General features: G+C 42.1%; 1 protein-coding gene across 2 annotated transcripts in view; it reads right to left on the minus strand.

The window, feature by feature from the left end:
* The window catches only part of EVA1A (eva-1 homolog A, regulator of programmed cell death), a 200,367-nt gene that overhangs the window by 127,767 nt on the left and 52,105 nt on the right, over nt 1-20,495 (minus strand). For both annotated transcript variants that reach the window (XM_072926307.1, XM_072926308.1), the window contains exons 2-3: nt 16,176-16,390; nt 5,824-5,947 (exon numbers count right to left, since the gene is read on the minus strand). In XM_072926307.1, the coding sequence (XP_072782408.1) occupies nt 5,824-5,947; nt 16,176-16,390 (339 nt within the window). The remainder of the gene's footprint in view (nt 1-5,823; nt 5,948-16,175; nt 16,391-20,495) is intronic.

Below are 20,495 nucleotides of genomic sequence, written 5' to 3' on the forward strand. Positions count from 1 at the left end.
AAATTGCACATCTTCACCAAAGGCAGACACTCCTGGGACACACAATGGCAGTGCTGTCATTGTATGACAGAGAGCATAAATTTGAAGATAACACTTTTATCAGAAGGTGATCTAAAAGGGATTAATTCCTAATTGTTTTTTTAATTCATTTGCTTTCTAGTTAAAGCTGCCTAGGGCTGTTAAAAAAAAATAAAGTTATCTGAGTAAGATTTTGGTAAGGACTTTAGGTCATTCCCATGTTTGAAAAACAGTCATTGACTTTTCACAAGAATAAACTGCACTTGTTATATTTTTATCTTACATTTTATCAAATCTATGGTGAAGTGAATGAAAGCCTGTTGTCCTCAAAACTGTGTCCAGTCAGCTCTCAGCCCAAAGGTTTTTCAATAAATCCAAGCTACAGGTTCAAATCCAGGACAAAGTGTCCTCCCCCATCCCCTTTCCTCCTCCTAATGCCTTGCAAACTTTTGGCACTTCACCCTTTGCCAGACAACCCTTCCTTCCCAGACACATTTCTCAGAGCCTTGATGTTCCTTTCCCAAATAAGTTTTTGTATTGTTACAGAGGGATTTGAGCTGAAATTGGAGCCTAGGTCACAATCCAGACTTTCTAAAACTTCAAAGGCTTCAGGTTTACATTTGTGAATAGAAGGTAGAGCAGGAAAGTTTGGATTTACACTTTGTTACATCACTGGGATGATTAGTACAGAGAAGCTTCATATCCACCATCCTTCAATTGTCACATCCAGCTGCCTCACTCAGCATTTTAAAATGAAATAAAGAAAAAAAAAAAAAGGAAAAAAAAAAAACCAACATTGGATGTAGATTATCCTTCCCAGACTCCTTGAAGTCAAAAGCTAAAGTAGTAACTGCCAAAAAGAAAAGTGGGAAAATATCACTGTAGCATTTTCTGGGAAGCTGCAGCTTTAGGCTCTTCAGAGCTGAGAAGGAATCAGTTCATCCAGTGTGGCAATGGCAAAGGAGGACAAAGAAGAAAGGTACTATGTGGGGGTCTCATGGAGTAAGTCAAATACATAAAGTAGGAACCATCTCTTTTCTCGACAGCACTGCCTGAAATGGCCACTCAGAAAACACATCTCATCCTAAGTATTCCCTCTGCAGAGCAGAGAAAACATTTATGTCTCCATTTTGTTCAGGTGCATTGACACTTTTGAAACAGCAAATCCAGAAAAAAAGCAAACAACCAAAAAGCCACAACAGGCAAAGTGCTGCTGTGCAGGGGCAGATGAATCTCTGCTGGTGCAATAGGCCAGAGCAGAGACCAAACCAAATAAAATCAGCTGCAGTGGTATTGTTGGGATGCAGAGAGCTGAAGTTGTTTCTTCAGCATGACTTGGGCAGCCCCACAGGTCCTGTTCCCAGTCAGGATTAGATCACACAGCCCCTCCAGAAAGTCTGGCACATGGAGCAAATATTTCCTAGCTTACAATAACACACAATCTTACACGGTTCTCTGTCTCTGAAGTGAGGGGGATGAACAAACACTGAATTGTTTGAATAAAATTGGTGAATCCAGATTTCAGTTAGAGGGAATTCATGTTAGACCAATTAAATAGTATGTCAATTCCCTCTAATTATCTGTTCCTGCAGCCCACCCGGTAATTACACTTAATAGGTCTAAATCAAATCAGCATGTTACCTGGGAAATAATTGGATTTATGTGCAATTTTTTAATGATCCTGAAAGGTGCCCTGGAGATTTGAGTCCCCTGTGTGTTGAGGGTTTGATCCTAGGTTTCAGTGTGCTTTGGATGCGGATCTCAGGATACATAAGCCCTGATAAATTGAATGTGCCCATTCCCTGCCACCGAGGCCCACTGGTGTGGGGACCACCATTCTCATCAACTTTTTTAGCTTCTAAAACAAGGTGCCCACACCCAGACTTCCCAGCGGAAACCATCTCTGGCCAGTGCTAAATGCCGAACTACATGACACTAGCAGAGAACAGTTCCAGGTGTCAGTGCTGCAGCAGCACATCCCCACCTTGAGCTGCAGGGAGCCTGCAGGGGCTCTGCTGGGCCTGCAGACAGCAGGAGGATTTGCAGAGGCACCTCCAAGGGAAGAAGCACAAGTTGTGCTCTGCTGAGACCTGTACTGTGCCTTTGACCATCCCCCCAAAGGGAGGCGCACATTAGAAACTAAGGCACACATAGAGAAATAAAATAAACCATAGAATCATTGAGGTTGGAAGAGACCAAGATCATTAAGTCCAAACTTTGATTGAACACCACCACGTCAACTAAAAACAAAATCTAAGCTTCTCTACACTTCAATGAACCTTGGCCCCCAAGAAAATTTGTAGTTTTAAGTAAATATCCCTTGCCCCAAACTGAGACAGAACAGAGTATTTTATTGATCATTTCTGATTTCCTTAAACATCCTAAACTTTAAAATTAAAAGTACACAGATATAATGTATTTATTTATTTACAGGCACAGAGAATTTGCAGGACCACCAAACTCCTGACATGTAAAAGTAGTTCAGTGCACATATCTGAGTCCTCTACATGCAAGGTGAGTGTCCATTACATCCCAGATCCATCTATTGGATCGGAGGAGACCGTGAATAGTACAAGGCTTCCCAAAAAACACACAAGCAAATTCATTTCTCACTGCTTCTCATTAAGCATGCACTTCTCTGAACTATTTATTTTAATTTCTACAGGAGGTGAGCTGCAACACCTCTGCACAAGTTTTCCCTGCTTCCAGCAAGAGCAGTCTCTGAGGGATGAGTACAGGAGTCATCCCCTCATTGCCCTGCTTCCCAGAGCTCCCCCATCTGAAAAATATTTGTCTTTCAGTTTCAGCTTGATTTACTGTCTTCCATCTCCTTGAAATTCTGTCCATGAGGAACCAAAATAACACCTTGCCTTGTGCATGAACCCCACACAGCAAATGAGCATTGGAACCACTCGATTTCAAACACAGGGGAATGTCAGGGAGACAAAACTGCAGTGACAGTGGCTCGAGGGGATGACTGTACCATCTCTTAACTCCTCAGCAAAGGTACAAGCAAATGCCACTAACTTCAGTTTTGCTTTCTTTCAAGGAATTCTTTCTCTTTGGATAACTGCCTCTGTTCAGAGGCCTTTTGAGGTTTCAGCATGACTCTGACAATGGAAGAGTGTGTGCGTCCTTATTTTATATTAAATATGTCCTGTTCAAACTCTGCAGGCCACTTCCCAAAGTGCCTCTAACACCTGTACACAAGAAAATTCACACTCATTTTAACCAGGTAGGTGCTTAACTAAAACACCTACTTTAGTGACAGGATCATAACAGGCTCCCTCAATAAGCAACAAAAACAAAGAGATATGCTTATCAAGACAATTCAGACCTTAAATAGCTTCTTATCAAAGTATTTCTGTTATGTCTCCTGTTAAGAAAGACAAATTCAGAAACAGAATCAAAAAAATTGTATTTGTCTTTTGATAAAGTTATGAATCAAATCCTGTGCCAGGCAGTGAGTTCTTCACAAGGACTCTGATCACAACTCTGTGTGTTCACACTTTCTGGAACAGCTCAACACTTCAGGGGACCACAGTCTTGGGGTTCAGCACTGAAGCATATATTTACTTACAGCTCATAAACAATATTCAAATAGTCAATAACCCAAAAAACCCACCAAAATTTCTTCTGGTCCTGTATTTCACATTTTATGAATGCATCATTACTTCATTACTCAGTCCCCTCATTAGTCTTCTCCCTATGGAAAGGTGGAAAGGCTTATTGAAATCATAACAGCACTAGATACTGTTTGTGAGACTCAAAATTAGCATTTTGAATCACCAGGGAAAACCTGACTATGACCTGGTATCTCTGGGCTAATTCTCCCATATTTCAAATATTGTTAGTAATCTAGAGGGTTCTGATTAAAAGTTTGCCCAATCACTAAGAAACAATCACTTCTGAAAGATTACCATGTTTCACTCTGCAAAATTTGAGCTGCCTGAAAAATGTCTTGGGGAAATGTTTTCGAGCAGCTTCCCCTGGTCTCTTTCAGGAAAATCCCCTACTCTACACTCTGACAAACTCCTTCTTTTCTACTATATCTGTAATTAGCAAAGAATGCCAACCCATAAATACTAATGCACAGATGGGTCCTGAAGTAGCTTCAGAAGTTCAGCACAGGCCTCAATAGTCAGATTTTTCAAGTGAGCTTTGATACAAATCCTGCAGGTTCAGAAGGACTTGTCAGAACATCCTGTTAATCACTCCCCTCGAAAAGATGCATTTCTCACCCAACAAAGGATGTTACAATCACCCACGAAAATCCCACAACAAATGCAGGTGCTTCATTACCTACTTCTGATTTGAATTCCACACAGATCTTGCCAAACCCCCTCACTGCATTAGCACAGGTCTCTGCCTGCTGGGGCAAAAAGTCCTCTTCTGTACTGCTGCTGGCAGTCTGAATGTTTCTGCTTTTGTTTTAAACCTTTTCTGAAGTCAGATCTGTTTTTCTTTCTTGTGAAAACTTTCCCTTTTTTTGTTTCTTTCCCAAAATACTGCTGATGTGATGCTGGAGCCATGTTAGTAATGTTATCTAAAAATCTTGAGGCTGGTCTGAAATGCTATGTCCAGACTAATTGCCCTGTCCAGTTAATTCATAGAATCATTAAGGTTGTAAAAGATCTCTAAGATCACCAAGTCACCCAGCACTGCCATGTCCACTGCCAAACCATGTCCCTAAGCACCACATCTAACACTTTTGAATATTTCCAACCACAAAGATCCCACCACTTCCCTTGGAAGGGTGGATCAAAGCAGCTTGTTCCAATGTTTGACCATCCTTTCAGTAAAGAGGTTTTTCCAGTTTTTAGATCCTACCTAAGCCTCCCCTGGTGCATCCCAAGGCAATTTCTCCTGTCATATAATTTGTTACTTGGAGGAAGAGACTGACCCCCACCTTGGTACAAACTCCTTTCGGGTGGTTGTAGAGTGATAAGGTCCTCCCTGAGCCTCCTTTTTCCAGGCTAAGCACCCCAGCTCCCTCAGATGCTCCTCATCAAACTTGAGCTCAAATAGAAACAGGTCCTGTTCTCCAGCTGACATCAGTGGGCACAGTTTGTCCACATCAAATATGATCCATCTCCAAAATATAATGTATCTGCTTCCAAAGCCCTGATAGAGAATGGTGTCTAGGCTGTGCTAATTCCCCTGCTGGGACCAGGAATTGGCCAAGAGCATGTTGGTTGTCCTGAGCCAAAGCTGCTCTGGACTCCACAGCATGCATACCTGTACCCCCAGGATCCAGCCCCGTTTAATTTAAACACAGCTAATGAGATCATGCAAAACACAGGGTAACATTTCCCAGCCTGATCTGGGAGCAATTAAAAGCTGGATTCTGGCATGGTGTGGGCAGGTGAGGTTCCAACCTGGCCAGCCTGGGGCACCCAGCTCAGGAAGCCTTTGCCCAGGCAAGGAGCTCCTGGTGCCCCTGGAGGGGCAGCTGAGAGGGGACGAGTCCCTCTACCCACCAGGACAGGAGGGTGGCTGCAGGTGGGAGCAGGAGGAGCCACCCACCAGTGACAGCATGAGCTGAACACTGGCAAGGACTGGCACTGGCACCTGCAGAACCAGCCTGAGCTTGGCTGTGGCAAGCAGGAAGGTGGCAGAGCAGGAGCATCCCAGCAGAGCAGCAAGAGAGAGGGAAAGGGAAACACTCCACACTGGGAGTTATCTTCCACTGAAAATAAGAGGTGGAAGGGAACAAGAAATCCTAGAAGGCCTCTCTGATGAGTATTAAGTATGAAAATGCTTTGGTGTCAACGGAGCAAACAGATTTGATAAAGAAATACTTACTTGGCCTGCACTTGTACCACACGAGGAGGTACTTGCCAGTCCCGGGGCAGGGATCCATCCCGAACAGCCGGCTGTTGACGAGGAACTGGCAGCTCCGCCTGTCCTGGCACTCGTCCAGCATCTTCTGCAGCCAGGGATGGGCACAAAAAACAGAGAAACAAAAGCACTTCAGTGTCCCCGCTGAAGGGAACATCAAACAGACACAAACTGCAGAAAGGGAAGGCCATCCTTGCCTCCACAGCCAGCCCTGGCAAGAGGCAGGTGATGGTGCCCAGCACAGCGGGTACCACAGGAGCCATGGACTCGGTGCTCCTTGCACTGGTTTAAGAGCAGGTTTTCATCCCCTTGCATGGGTGCAAAAGGAAGGATTTGCACTGGGATGGTCACAGAGATTTTGAGACACTTTCATGCCATTTAATCATAATATAAAACATTACAATCCCAGGAAAAGCAGCTTTGAGGACGTGGATCCACCTTGACAGTTAAAAGCAAAGACTCGAACTCTGCCACCACCAATCTGCTTTAGATTCCTCTGGAGAAACACAATTTCAAGACAGCTCTTGTCTCAGTTATATAAAATCTGGTCTAAATGTGTATATATAAATTGCTGGTATTCCAATAATTAGTAGTTGTGGTGGGAACACTGTTACACAGCCAATTTAGTCAGTTTTTAATAGGGTTCATTCCTCTTCCCCCATGATTATTACATTCTTTTAGCTAAACTCAGGAAGGGGCTGTGAGTCAGGGGGTTCTACCACTACTAGCATTTTGGGTCCCACCCCCTTTTCTGCTTTTTCTCTAGCACTTGCTCCCCACTCCCCCATTCATAACACTCACCAAAACTCCATCTCAGAATCCACAGGGGCAAGACATTCTGTCTCCTGCTAGAAAATAGCTTCATTAAGGAAGATTAATGATTTCTTTTAACCCTGTGATCCTCTAAAGCAGTGGTGTGGGGGAGAATATTATTGAGTGGGGTAGTAATTAAGTTTTAAATTCATCTGGATGGCTAGGGTGGTATTTATGTACTCCTGTAGAGCCCCTAAAGCACTAAAATTACCATAACGTTTGCCTGACACACATGAACCTGTCAGAGCATTTTGAGACCACAGAGCGAGGTAATCCACCAGCCTCGTTAAGTCCCTGTGATGCAGAGCTGTGAATTCCAGCCCCAAAACAATTAATTTTCTCTTGCAAGGAGGCAATGCAAAATCCTTCCTCAGAAATTCCCCTAGGCTCCCCTGGTCTCTTTTGTCTTCTCTCTGTTCACTTTTTCTTACATCCACCTCGATATTTGGGCTTTCCCACAATCTTTTCCCTGTGCCATTAACATAAAGACTGTTTCTGCTCTACCATGTGCCACCGAAACCAATTTTCTCTCTGCTTCAGTGACTAATTTCTATTTTTGAGTTCTCCCTGAATGTAATATATAGAATCTTTAGCATTATAACTCTGAATGTCACACTTTGAGCAACAGCTGTTCCAGTTTCGAGTGCAATTTGAAGCTGCCTCATTTGCAGTTGCTCATAACTTCCTAAAGCTTTCACCTTTTGGGCTGACACATGCAAGAATTCATGCCTGCCTCAAGTCTGACCTTTATTTTAAAGTTCAAACCAAAACAATCCAGGCCTTTCCTAACAGGCAAAGAACATATGCTGTTGTTTTCCACTTACAAAGGTAATAAAATGCAGGCATTTCGTTTAAAAATACTGGATTTAGGATGGAAAGGCCGAGAGGTGAACACTGAAGGAGGTGCCTGGGAGCATTAGCCCCAGCTTGACCATGACATTAAAATGCAGAGAAACAGCATATTCTTTCCTCTAGGCTTATAAGAGTTGGCTGCTCACTCAGCATGTGAAATTTAATTTAATGCAAAATCCAGTGAGTTGCAAAGGAATTTAAGTGAGGATCCAGCACAAATATCTCTTTTCATCTCAAAAAGCAAAGAACAACTGAAACAGTTCTGGAGGGTTACACATATGGAGAGAAATTCTCTCCAAATCATTGTGTACCTGAAAGGATTTTCTGGTACTGGACAGCCATGCTTACACACATCTAGAACTAAGAATATTGAGCAAAGGAAAAGAAGCAGGACCCCAGATGTTTCCTTTCCCTCTAGGGAAACTTTCTCCCCTCAAAGGCAGCAGACTTGGATTTTGATCTACAAACCTGTTCACAGCAGACAGCCCAACAAGAAAACAACTTTGAAAACCTCAGCTGCGATACCTCAGCAGCACTTGTTCATCTGTCCTCAGGCTCAGCATCAGGAACAAAGACAACAATTCCCTGACCTCAGAGAACCATGGACACAGGCAGCCTTCAGGTAGTGCCACTTTGTCTTGGCTCTGCTCTAACTTTTGGCAGCTCTTGATTATTCCTTGTATTCCACATAAGTGAAACCTCCTGAGTTTACTTCCTGTGGTATGCAAAAGGTGGAAGAGGGCAGCAAAAAACAGAGCCTTAGGGAGAAATTTGTAACTAAATTAAGGAGCAAAAGTCTTCCCTACCATTGTGAGAGCAAATAAAAAAGTAAAGTGTTCTTGGGTCTTAAGATGCCATTTATTAATTTGTTAAAGTGTTTAGCTACAGTTACAATTTAATTTCAAAATAGTCATGACTCTGAAAAGGGGAAAGAGATCAATATTTCCTTTTCATTCACATAAGTCTATTTTACCTCCCTCAAAAGAGCAACATTTTTCATGAAAATATGAAAAAAATCATTAAGATTTCTAATTTCCTGTACACTGTTGGAGTAATGTCTTGTGCATAATGAAATATATTCATAAAGAGTAAAATAAAAAAATATATATGTTCAATCCTCTGTGAAATACATCAGTAAAAAAATGCAAGTAAAATTAGCTGTAATTGACAGTGAATTTTCTTGATTAAAAAAAGTTGTTACACCAGTCTTAATGTTAACTTTAAAACTTGCACATATAACTTTTACCTATCCTTGTATGCGCAGAAATTTTCTTTCCCGCTGCTTTCATCAGTATGTGCTATGTACCAGCATCTTCTTAAACACTGTGCAGAACATGTGTGAGCAGATGATCCCCCAAAGGTACAGGTCCCTGCAGGTCCAGAGGTTCTGGTGTTTACCAGAAGCCAAGACCTTGGCTTTCTGACCTTACTCTCAAAAATCATACATCTAGGCAATATCAGAGCTCTGGCAGATGTCAGATGTTTTTTCTGAAGTATTTGCAGATGATCAGGTAGACTGACACCAGGAAAATTGGGAGATCACCTGGTAGTGAGGGAATGTCTTGAGCTCCCATGGCTTTTGCTCAATGGATGGAAAAATGTAGGTAATTCATTCTCTCTTTTCCTTGTTCTGGTTGTCCCTGTCAGCTGAAAAGGTGGGAAAACACAACCACAAAACCAACCAGAAAGAGGCCCACAAACAACCTGGACTCGCACGGGAATAGCAGTAGGCCCACAGAACTGTCCCTAACTGGGAAGTACAATCAGCTCCTTGTGTCTCCAAGTCTGGTGGATCCCTGACTAAAGCCAAATAAAGTCACCTCGGTTTAGATTATATTATAACAATCACTCCAACTGAGGAAGGTGGAGAAGGAATTCAGGAATTCCTGTCTGGCATGAAAGGGGAGGGAAGACACATTAATTGCTCTGTGCCATTTTATAATTGTGTTACAGTGGTAAATCAGGCCTGAGGGCTGACAGCCAGTGCTCAGGAGGGAAGCTGTGGCTGTTTAAACCCATTCCATTCCCTGGTTCATGACTGAGCTAAGAAGCTGCAAGATCTAGAGGAGATAAGAGAGCAAGTGAATTCAAGTAAAACAAACACTAATCTAACCCCTGTGATTTATGCCCTGAATTAATTTCCCTGTGATGACCTCAGTCTTAAAGCAAGGGCAGCCTCAAGCTCAAAATCATGTCTTTCTAGTAGCCACTGCAGATGAAACACATTTCTCCTGCTCATTTTGTTGTGCTCATTAGCTAAGTAATTGCTTGTGCTCATTAGATAACAACCTTTTAAATGCAGAGCTGGATGTGAGCTCTGCAAGAGGCCATCCCCAGCCATTCCCAAGGGTACGCTCGTTTTTAGCCTGTCTCTTCAAATCACTCTTCAAGAAGTGCTTCCCCTGCACACTTAAAATAAACCACAACTGAGCTTAACACCCAAGGCAATTAAACTTATCTCAGTTCTTGGTCCCTCAGAGCAGTTCATAGATTCAACATGCTTAGAGCGAAACTTTGGACCCGTAGAAGCCAATGGTGAAACTCCAATGGAACGAGGACTTTACCACAGGGCTGCTCTCTGTACAGCCTCCATCTTCAAAGGACCATAAGGATGACTGCAGGGCATGTCAGTCATGCATGAAATTACACAGTGGAGCCCTACTAAATAATTGCCCAAATTGTGAGTTGCTGGGGAGAGTAACTCACAGAGCAAGCTACATGAATGCATCAGAGACACATGCAGCCAAATGAAGATGCACACAGATTTGTATTAAGAACTTTATGCAAGAAGATACCAGTAATTTTAAGTATTTTTAGATTAAATTCAGTCCAGGCATGGCCATTATGGTGGAATTACACCAACACTTATATTGGTGCACCTTCAGAGTTTTTGCAATGGGAAGAAGTAAACACAACAAACAAGGTAGCATGAACTCTCCCTACAGCACAGTGCATTCATAATGACTTCATGTCATATTTCATTTGAATGTTGATACTCTTTTATGTACCCTTGAACACTGGTAATACTTTAAAACACTCTATAAATTTACTGCTTTCAAGTTGAAAATTTACTTACAGGTCCTGTTTCTGAGCACTGAACAGTCATCTCCATTCATGCAAATTACTAAAGTCCATGAAGGAAGAATATTTTCCAAGAATCAGCAAAGGGAAGCACAGACCACGTGAGGAAGTGAAATCCATGCTGATGAGGTGCAGGTGACCTGCATATGGCTTCATCAAGCCACCTTCCCAGCCTGCTCCACTAGAAAATAGTTCAGCTTTGCCCAAATTACTGCTTTCCAACTGTGCATCACTTGAAGAAGAGATTAAAGGCCCTGAATCCTGACCTATAGCAGGTTTTAGTGCTTTACTATCTCTTATCACTCACCCATGGACTTTGCTGTGCTCACAGCAGAGTCAGCAGAAGGGAACAATGCCCAGATGTTTGGTGATTCACAAAAACATACCAGACTGTGAAATAAAGAACTGAAAACCAGGCATGCATTCCCTGTCACCAGCTCTGCTATGGGAATAGTAAATGCCAGCAGGACAGTAGAGCAGACAGCAGTAGGCTGGGATGTTAAAACACCAGCAGGATTCACCAGTGCTCCTCTGTCAGGGCCTTGAAAGAGCCCAGAAACAGCAATTCACAAAGAGCAGCAACATGTTCACCAAATAGAAGGACCCGATAAAAGCTGCATTACAAATATCACCTAATTAACATTACCTACATTTCCTAACAGTAGGAAACTTAATCTGTATGCAGGATCAGCTTCAAAGGGAGAGGAGGTTTAAGCCGAAGAAATACAAAAGGATGCATAACCTAAAGTCATGGGATTAAAGAAAGGGAAAGCTAAAAACACAAAGTGGAAAAAAATCCCTGGGAGCAAACCATTACACTGTCAAGCAGGGTCTTAATGGCAATGATGGAAGCCCCATGACTTGGAAAGTTTAAATTTAGAGTAAACAAAGCATTAGGAGGCTTAGACCCCGGGGAGCAGTCCTGCCTCATCAGGGAGACAGGCTGCACTGGCCACCTCTGCCTCCAGTGCCTCTTCTCCTGCAGGACAGAATCACTCTGCTCTGATGAGCTACTTCAGTCAAGCCAAAGATTTCACAGACACAGCAATTTAGAGATTGTCTGTGACCTCTGCATCCAACAGTTCTAGTTGCAAATAATTAGCTGGAGGAGCCACTTGACAGAGAGTTCTATTTCAGTTTAGGCAAGATTCATGAATGAAACAGCACTGGTTCTGTGATTTTTAACAGCAACTTTGGCAGTGCAGAAAACTCTTCGGGACCCTGAGCTTGCTCACCATCCTCTGAAAAGTAATTAATATGGTCTGAAAAAGCGTTGCCCACACTGGTCTTCAGTTCACTAACATTTTTGAGACTGAAACCTTCCTTGTTCAAACTGCCTAGAAACTGTGGTGTTCAATATTCAATAATGGGTTCTCCTCCCAGTGGTACTGATGACCATTATTCTTCCTTTCTACCAATTTCTTCCTTGTTTCCCCCTGACCATCATCATCTTCTAGATGTTCAGAGTCATGAGAAAGGGCCCTTTTTCATTCCTGTTGAGGCCACTTAGGGTTGTGACATCAGTGGGATCATGCAATATCTGGTGACTGGACATGTCAGGAGCCATTATCCTTGGCCTGCCAAGAAAGCTGGAGCAGTTAGGAATGTTTCCTTTTACTTGGTATTTTACCTTTAATCCAGAATAACTGGGGTAAACAAAATGCACTTTGGAAACAGCAACACCAGCCCTCTCATTTTGTGATCAACAGCTGGCCTGTGCTTTGAGAGCCTTTTCTGGAAAGTCTCATCTTTCCATCAGTAAAGAGGTAGCTCCCTTTTGGTTTTGGTTTGGTTTGGTTTTTTGTTTTGGTTTTTTTTGTTTGTTTGTTTGGGGGTTTTTTGGTTGGTTTTTTGTGGGTTTTTTTTGTCTTTGGTTTTGGTTTTGGTTTTGGTTTTTTTTGTTGTTGTTGTTGTTGTTGTTTGGGGGGGTTTTTTGTTTGTTTTTTGGGTTTTTTGGGGGGGGCTTTTTGTTTGGTTTTGGGGTTTTTTTGGGAGGGGTTGGGTTTTTTGTGGGGGTTTTGTTTGTTTGTTTGTTTTTTGTTTCACAGAAACCTTCCTGATGGATGAAAATGAAAAAAAAAAAAAGGAGGCGGAAGAGTTCAGGGAATCCTGGGGTCAGCATGCAAGGAATCTGCTCCCTTTTGTAGGGCTGCTGGAGCAACAGCGGGAGATGGTGGCAGCAAAGGTGTCCTGTCTCTTGCCCAAAGAACAAAAGGAAATACCACATCAGCAGCACTAGTGATTCTTGTCACCAAGGACTGGTTGTCCTGGAGAGCGTTGAAAGAGACCCAGGGCACAGGCCATGCCCACAGACCCTCCCAGATTAGATAATCTCTCTAAGGAGAGTCAGGATTCAGCTCCAGAGCACCTTCCAAGCACAGCTCCTCTTGGGGAAATGAGTGACAGGGTAAAATATTGCTCTGGGAAGAGCATCTATCTGCTGATTTCTGTGCCAGTGCAAATGAAGAGAGAAGTTAGCCCTCAATGTCTTTAATAAATATCAAAGGGCAAAACACAAATTAAGTGGCTCTCCAGGGTTTTCCGTTTTCCTTACAAATAAGCTGTGGTTTTATTTTCTGCCAATTTATCAAAATGAGAAAATTGCAGGTAATCAGCTGTACAGTGTAATATAGGTTTCTGGTAATAAGCAATAATTTTAGCCAACTATTATACATTCTTCCATACAGGCCTCGAGTGTTTCATTGCTGAAAACAAGAGGAATCAGAAATATTGATCCAGACTTCAGCCTTCCAGTACATAAAGAGGCCTACAAGAGGCTTACAAGAAGGGTGTGCAGTCATACAACAAAGGGAAAAGGCCTTGAGGTAAAGAAGGGTAAATTTAGATTAGATACTAGGAAGAAATTCTTTACTCAGAGCATGGAACAGACTGCCCAGTTCTGGCTGTCCCATCCCTGGAAGTGTTCAAGGCCAGATTGGATGGGGCTTTGGGCAACCTGATCTAGTGGAAGGGGTCCCTGCACATGGCAGGGGGTTGGAACAAGATGAGCTTTAAGGTCCCCTCCAAGTCAGACCATTCTATCAATCTGTGATGATTCCATGAATGTCCAAATTCTTTGTGCATTTGGAAAGCTCCCATTGAATCTGACATTACAGTGTTAGAATAACAGAAATGTGTAGTCTGGGGTCACTGGGTCACTGCCCTATTGTCTCATACACACTCTCCCAGGTGGTCTGCAAACAAAACAAGTGAGTAAAGCAAGGAATGGCAGCCAGTCACATGAAGCTGGATTAGTAGTGGCTATCTCAGTGTAATCAACTCCTCCTTTTCCCTTTTTAACATAGAAACAATGTCTGAACTGGACATTTACAGTGGAGAGAGATTGTAAATGGGAGTTTACATGTACAGCTAGTGTTTGCAGGACACAGTTAATAAATTCTCCTCACACTCCCTCCAGACCACTCTCCAGAGAAGCAACAAATTTATACAGTCATGGGTTTGATTAGACACAGTGATTTTATATACTTAGTTATGAAGGGTTTGGTTTGGCTGACTTTTTCAATTACTGACAACCAGAATATACACACAATTGGTCCAGCCTGTAGCAGCCATATATCTGAGTTGCAAAACCACAAAAACACACACAATTTCCTTGTCTACAGCTTTCCAATTTTCCTACACACATGCATTTCCTACCAGTGAGCTGCAGGCAGCTTGCCATTCAGCTTGTGGAGTTCCTGGCTTACCCCTCAGAGAGGCCTCACCCACTCCAGAACTGAGAGAGAAGATGAGATTCATCTCTGGCATTTGGACTTATCCTACCTTGGGCAACCACAACACATAGAGGGATCAAAGCCACATCTAGGGGCATCAAAGAGGCTGTGAGTCTCCTCCAAAAAGACACAGGAACTTGCCAAAGGTGTCCCAAGAAATTTGTGGCAGAAGAGAGAATGTCAGCTGTTTTCCCAGCACATCTGCATCCCCAGGAATGGGTTAATAATAGTGTTTTGGTCTCAGTCACGTAAGAAATGTACTGCACAAAGGATCTGCTGCAGGAAGACCTACAGGGAACACAATTCTCTCTCTGATAAACAGGGATTGGGAATTACAAACCACCTAAGTATTGAAGACAAAGCTAATGAGGAACAGGTCTGAGGACATGAAAAGCTAAGAGAGGCAGGTAAGGATTTCTTTCCAATCCCTCCTACACATAAAACCATGAAATAGAAACCCTAGGGTTATATCTTTCCTCTTCTCAAGTTCTTCCAGATGCCTTAAGTGGGCCACTCACCCGCAAGGGTTGAGGCGATGCTCATAGCTATCAATCACCTTGGTAAAGGAAAAGTTGCAAGTAAATTTTTCAGTAAATCAATAAAAGAAGGGAAGGCTAGCCTCTGCCAAAGCTTTCTCTCTGTGTTCTCCCACTCTAAACAACACAACTTCCTCTCACATGCTTCATTATGAACTTCTGTTAAATCTGGGAAAATCTTCCACTGATAAGGACCACGTCCTCCCATACTACAGCTCAGTCCTTTGCTGTGCAGTGGAAGTGTCATGAGGGCAACTTCAAATCTGTCAGCTTAAGGGTTACACTACAGCCAAACACCAACCTTGTTCAAATTATTGAGAGCTTACCACTGGCATTTGGAAGCCAAGGCACTCAACTTTTTAAAAAATGTTGTTAAATGTCTCTTAAAAACCCTGGATGCAAGAGCGAGAAGTGATGTGGAAAACTCTGGCCTTTAGCCAAATTATAAAAGAAATTACTCACTCACCCTCTAGGTTCATTAATCTAGTCTGCTATAATTTTTTATTGTGAGTTATTATTGATTCTAAACCATAAACACACTGGATGACTGAGAGCTTTGCCCAAAAGTTTTCACAGTCCCAAATAAAAAACTTGTGCTTGCTTCAATACCCAGGAGCAGACCTTATTCATCTCAACATCAGCCAACTCATGTTTCTAATTTTAGTTGTTCCTACTGGCAGTTGAGTAACACTAGCACCTTCCAAATAATCCTTTGATTTGCTGATGTCACATGTGCTCTTGGGACGATACACAGAGACAACTTTCCCCACACAAATGGTCAGAGCTGATTAACTACTGGGAGATGTTACAAGTTTAAGTGATGTATGACCACTTACAGTGGCCTAAGAGCCAAATGAGTCACAAGAAGTAAAGCCAAGGATTCTCTTTGGGTTTCGAGTTACCAAGGTAAAAGCCTCTTGAAACAGGATCTAAAGCAAAAAGAATGCTACAGCAATTTCTGAATATGTTGAAAAAGCTAATAATTGGGAAGGAAGACTATAAAAATAATGCTCTTCAAACCCAGTCAAACATAATGCAGTCCTGAAGTGTAATTCTCCTTCAAACACATTCCTGAACAGTTACTGACTAGAGTTGCAAGAAAACTAAGAAATTCACTCTCCAAATCTAATTCAGTCCTGTCTAAACTACAAGGATGAATTATCCACTAAGCTGTGTGAGGTGTCAGAGCTCCCGTGCTGGGTAGCCCTGCTCAAGGCAGGTCTGTGCAGCACCAACAGAGAGCTGCTGCCTGGCCAAGGAAAGGTGGAGTTCAAAATTAAGAAATGCATTTTAACAATACCTGAAGAGAAGTGCCAACTGAACAGGCAACATCTTCTTTAATTAAAGTTGCGTAGGAGTGGGGATAGCGAGAAGGACACAGCTGATGACTTGGTACAATTCGGCCGTAAAAAGAAGACTGGATGCTGATGGTGGTTCTGTGGGGACATCTCAGGGACACATATTCTCCATCACAGGCATGGTCAGTGTAATTCTTTAGTACCTGTGATATGTAACCTGCAAAAACCACAACAAAAACCATCATTAGGGAAAAGCAGTTAACATTTAGGTGGTTTACATCAGTGCAGCAAACAAACACAAAATAACCGGCAAAGAGGGATGCAGATTTTATTACTCATCTCACAGAGGTAGAAAGGAGAGACACAGTGACAGGGAGATTAGGGACATTTGGTGATTTGACCTTCAGCCATGTTTCATATCCTTAGTGGAAACAACATCTGGATGCTCTAAACTCTTAGATCATACAACTTATTTACATCAGCGTATCTGTCAAGTTTACAGGAAATGCAGCTGAGCCAGACTCATCATTTAGACTCAATCTAGATGCCACATGCAGTTTTTGGCCCCCCAATACAAGACAGATTTCAATAAACTGGAGTGAGTACAGAAAAGTACTTTTCTGTAAAAAAAGCTGGAAACTGGAGCACTTTCCCTGTAAGAAGTGGCTTCTTCAGCCTGGAGAAGAGACATCTTTGGGGAAAAATAACATCAGCCTGCCAGTATCTACTATGAGGTATTCAAAGAGATGGAGACAGGGTCTTCACAGTAGGAGAATGAAAAATAACAGGCACAATGAGAAACAGGAGAGTTTTAGACCAGATATATGGAGCAACTCCTTCAGAGAGCAGTCAAACAGTGGAGCAGCTTGCCCAGAGAAGCTGTGGAGCCTACATTATTGGAAGTTTTCAAGACATTACTGGATAAAGCCCTGAGCCAGCTGATCTCACATTCCACAGCAGTAGGTTAGACTAGAGAACAGAAGTCCCTTCCAACCACACTTTTCCTATAAACTAATGGTCATGAGCAAAAAGGCCCAAATGCAGAGTCACTAAGGGGAAGGTTGGGGCACAGTTGGTAGTATGAGGTCCTATTCCATCCTGGCACACCAGTCACATCTTTGATCTCCTTTCACATTATACCATTTTAATTCTTCTGGCTCTACTGCTGTTCTAGGCCTTTGACACTTCCTCAGAGCTTTGCTTTCTCTCTCATTTTGAACAGTCACAATATTTTTCAAAGGAAAACACTGCACAGAACCAAATTTCTCTTTGTTTCTTAGAGGATTATGTTATCCACTATAATGAAGTTGTTGACAAGAATAAAGCAGGGGAACAAAGTCTCATTAAAATTACAGTGAGTCAGCAGTCAGGTTGCCATGGGAACTGCCAAACAATCCTGACTTTGCCACACTCAGGGAAGCCTCCCCTTTGCTGATGCAGAGATATCCATACAGGGAACACTACAGCACGCCCCATGTCAGCATCAGCTATGATTCCATTCAACCCCACAGATCTCCTCTCTGCAATGGGTTGGAAACTCCCCTTCCCACTACTGCCACCAACACAAGCCTACAAGAAGCCACCCCACAATTCCTGTCCTTATATTCCTCTTCCTCTGTGGAGGAAGACAGAGAGAGGACATGGTGGGATGGCTGCTGCTATACTCTTAAGAGATAGAGAAAAAAGACAAAGCAATTAAAAGAAACAATCCCTAGACAAATTCCTAAAAGGGAACAAAAAATTAGTTTTTCAAAAATAATGACTATTCTCTTGGTGACCCATAATCACAGAATGACTTAGGTTGTTACCTTTGCAATTCTGTTCCAAGCAGGGCCACTTTAGTCCAGCTTTCCCATCTCTGAACCCAAGGGTGGAGCCTCCACAACCTCTCTGAGCACCCTGTGCCAAAGCTTAACAATTGTCACAGTGAAACCTGTCAGAGAGAAGACTGGTTCCATTTTGTCTATATCTTTAGGTATTTTAAAACAATAATTAGGTCCCAATTTCCTAATTATTTACTTTTAGATGACCCATATCCAGACCTTTTACTGGGAAGAGCTCTTCTTCCATGCCAATACCAAAACCTAGATAGCTTAGGAGTGCTGAGAAAGACCATCAGTATTAACAAATTTCAAGGTGTCTAAAACAACTGCAATTACTGTTCTTTCAGAAAACCAACACACAGTAATTTAGCTTCATCATTCAGCTGCCACGGTGGGGGCTGGATTCTATGATTTCTCTAAATTTTAGTAGTTCTTACTGAACAGTTCTGTTGCTGCAGTGCCTCGAGGTGTGTGCCAAATAAATATTTACCCAAATCAGCATATTGATTTCCAAGTCTCAAGGGCAGCTTTTGCTCATAAGAAAAATGCTGAGACACAGCCCCAGTTATCAGAGTGAGTGACAGGTCTGCATCAGATCAGCAAAAAACACTTTTTAATTTCGTGTTCATTTTTATTTCACTTGTTCAAGGAGGCACTCTGGGACAAAATTAACTACTGGGGTGGACCTGGGGTGGACAAGCAAACCACAAACAGAATCAGAATACAACAAAAAATAGTGAAATGCATTTCCAAGCTGTTACTCCAGTGCATTAGGACTTTTCCCCGAGGCCACCCTATTAAGAAGACAGAGAAATACAACCAAAGTGCAGTCAAGACTCTACTGTCTCTGAATATTCAACTACTCTTGTCAGAACAGCCTCCTTCAGCATGCCTTTCATATTGCCAGTTCAGGATCAGGGAAGGTTTCAACCCCTGCAATTAGTGCAGATCGCTTGTTGAAACAGCTCCTTCCTCTCATCTTCCATCAGCAATCTCAAAATAACTTGAGTTCACTCAAGCTCAAGATATTGATGGGATTGAATGCTTTGATGGTGACTGATTCATAATAAACAAAGCACAATGTCTGAAACATCTGGCACTGACCACTGTCAGAGAGAAGATACTGGATTAGGCACAGGCATGGTCATGGAGGAGATGATGTTCTTCAAAGTGCAAAAGGAAGTGGCTGTAGAGGATTATTGCCTTTTTTTTTTTTTCTCTGTTTAAGTGTGTCAGATTTGTACTATTTCATTGGTATATCTTTTGAAAGTGTTGGCAATTCATTACCCGTTGATTCATGGTTCAGTAATCCAAAATCTGAATTGTTTTCAGGACCCTTGTTGAATTTTTGATAACAAGTATCCTTTTATACCCTTACATGTGATACCAGGGAGGGAACTACTGTGACTCTGATGAATGAAATATTTAAACATGAAGCCAATGGCAGGCAATTGAGGACTTTAATGGCACTTATATACCAGGGTAAGACAATGTTAGAGCAGGGGGAAATTTGAACTTTTCTTTAAAAAATATGTATTTCATTTGAAAACATGTTAAAAGCAACAAAGAAATCTAAATAATTAAGCCCATTAAACCTTTCTGAAATGCTTCATGTTTTGAAAACCTGGGATAATAAAAATAATCGCAAAATGTTTTGGGGTTAACACTTCTTTTTTCTTAAAGATTGTGTCAAGGATGTGGAATCTTTGATGGTGGGCTTTCATACTCTCAAATTAAATCAATGTACAGAGCTCCAGAGTTAAACATTACCTTAATTTTAAAAAACAGTTGCACCAAAGCAGGGATTTACACTCTGGAGACAGAATAAACAACCAAAAGAAATGCATCACGAAAAAGATAGATTGTTTTTCCCTCAAAAAAGAAGGAAATGTTCCCTTCAAACACCACTTGCAATTTATTTTTCCAAACTGTGGGGTTTGCCTGCTATCAGTAAGCAGCAATTATTTTACACTACTCACCAAACACAATGCTTAATGCTGACTGTAACTTTATCCCTCCCAGCAATGACAGCTCCCAAGAATCATTTGAACCATTACCTCTCCAGGAAACTGTTGATCAGTTCCCATCCAACAGTCAGTTCTAAATCCCAACACATATGGAGGAAAGAGAAACATAACAGCTTCATACAAAATATCACCATTTTACAGGAAGTGTAAATCTAAACACCCTCATGGAGCTACAGCCCTTCCTTTTTGAAACCAAAGCAGCTGATGGAGCAGTTCACAAAAGCACAGATGGCATAAGAGCTTCCACCCCACCCAGAAGCAGGAAAATACAGCCTCCAGTGCATAAAGGGGCTTTACAACAAGTCCAGAGAGGGGAATTTCACAGGGGCACAAGTTATAGGACAAGAGAGAATGTCTTTAAACTAGAAAATTCTCCTCTTAGAAATTCTTTACTGTGAGGGTGGTGAGGCCCTGGCACAGGTTACCCAGAGAAGCTGTGGCTGCCCCATCCTTGAAGTGTTCAAGGCCAGGT

This window comes from Taeniopygia guttata, chromosome 3 (genome assembly GCF_048771995.1).
Source record: "Taeniopygia guttata chromosome 3, bTaeGut7.mat, whole genome shotgun sequence".
NCBI classification, from domain to species: Eukaryota; Metazoa; Chordata; class Aves; order Passeriformes; family Estrildidae; genus Taeniopygia; species Taeniopygia guttata.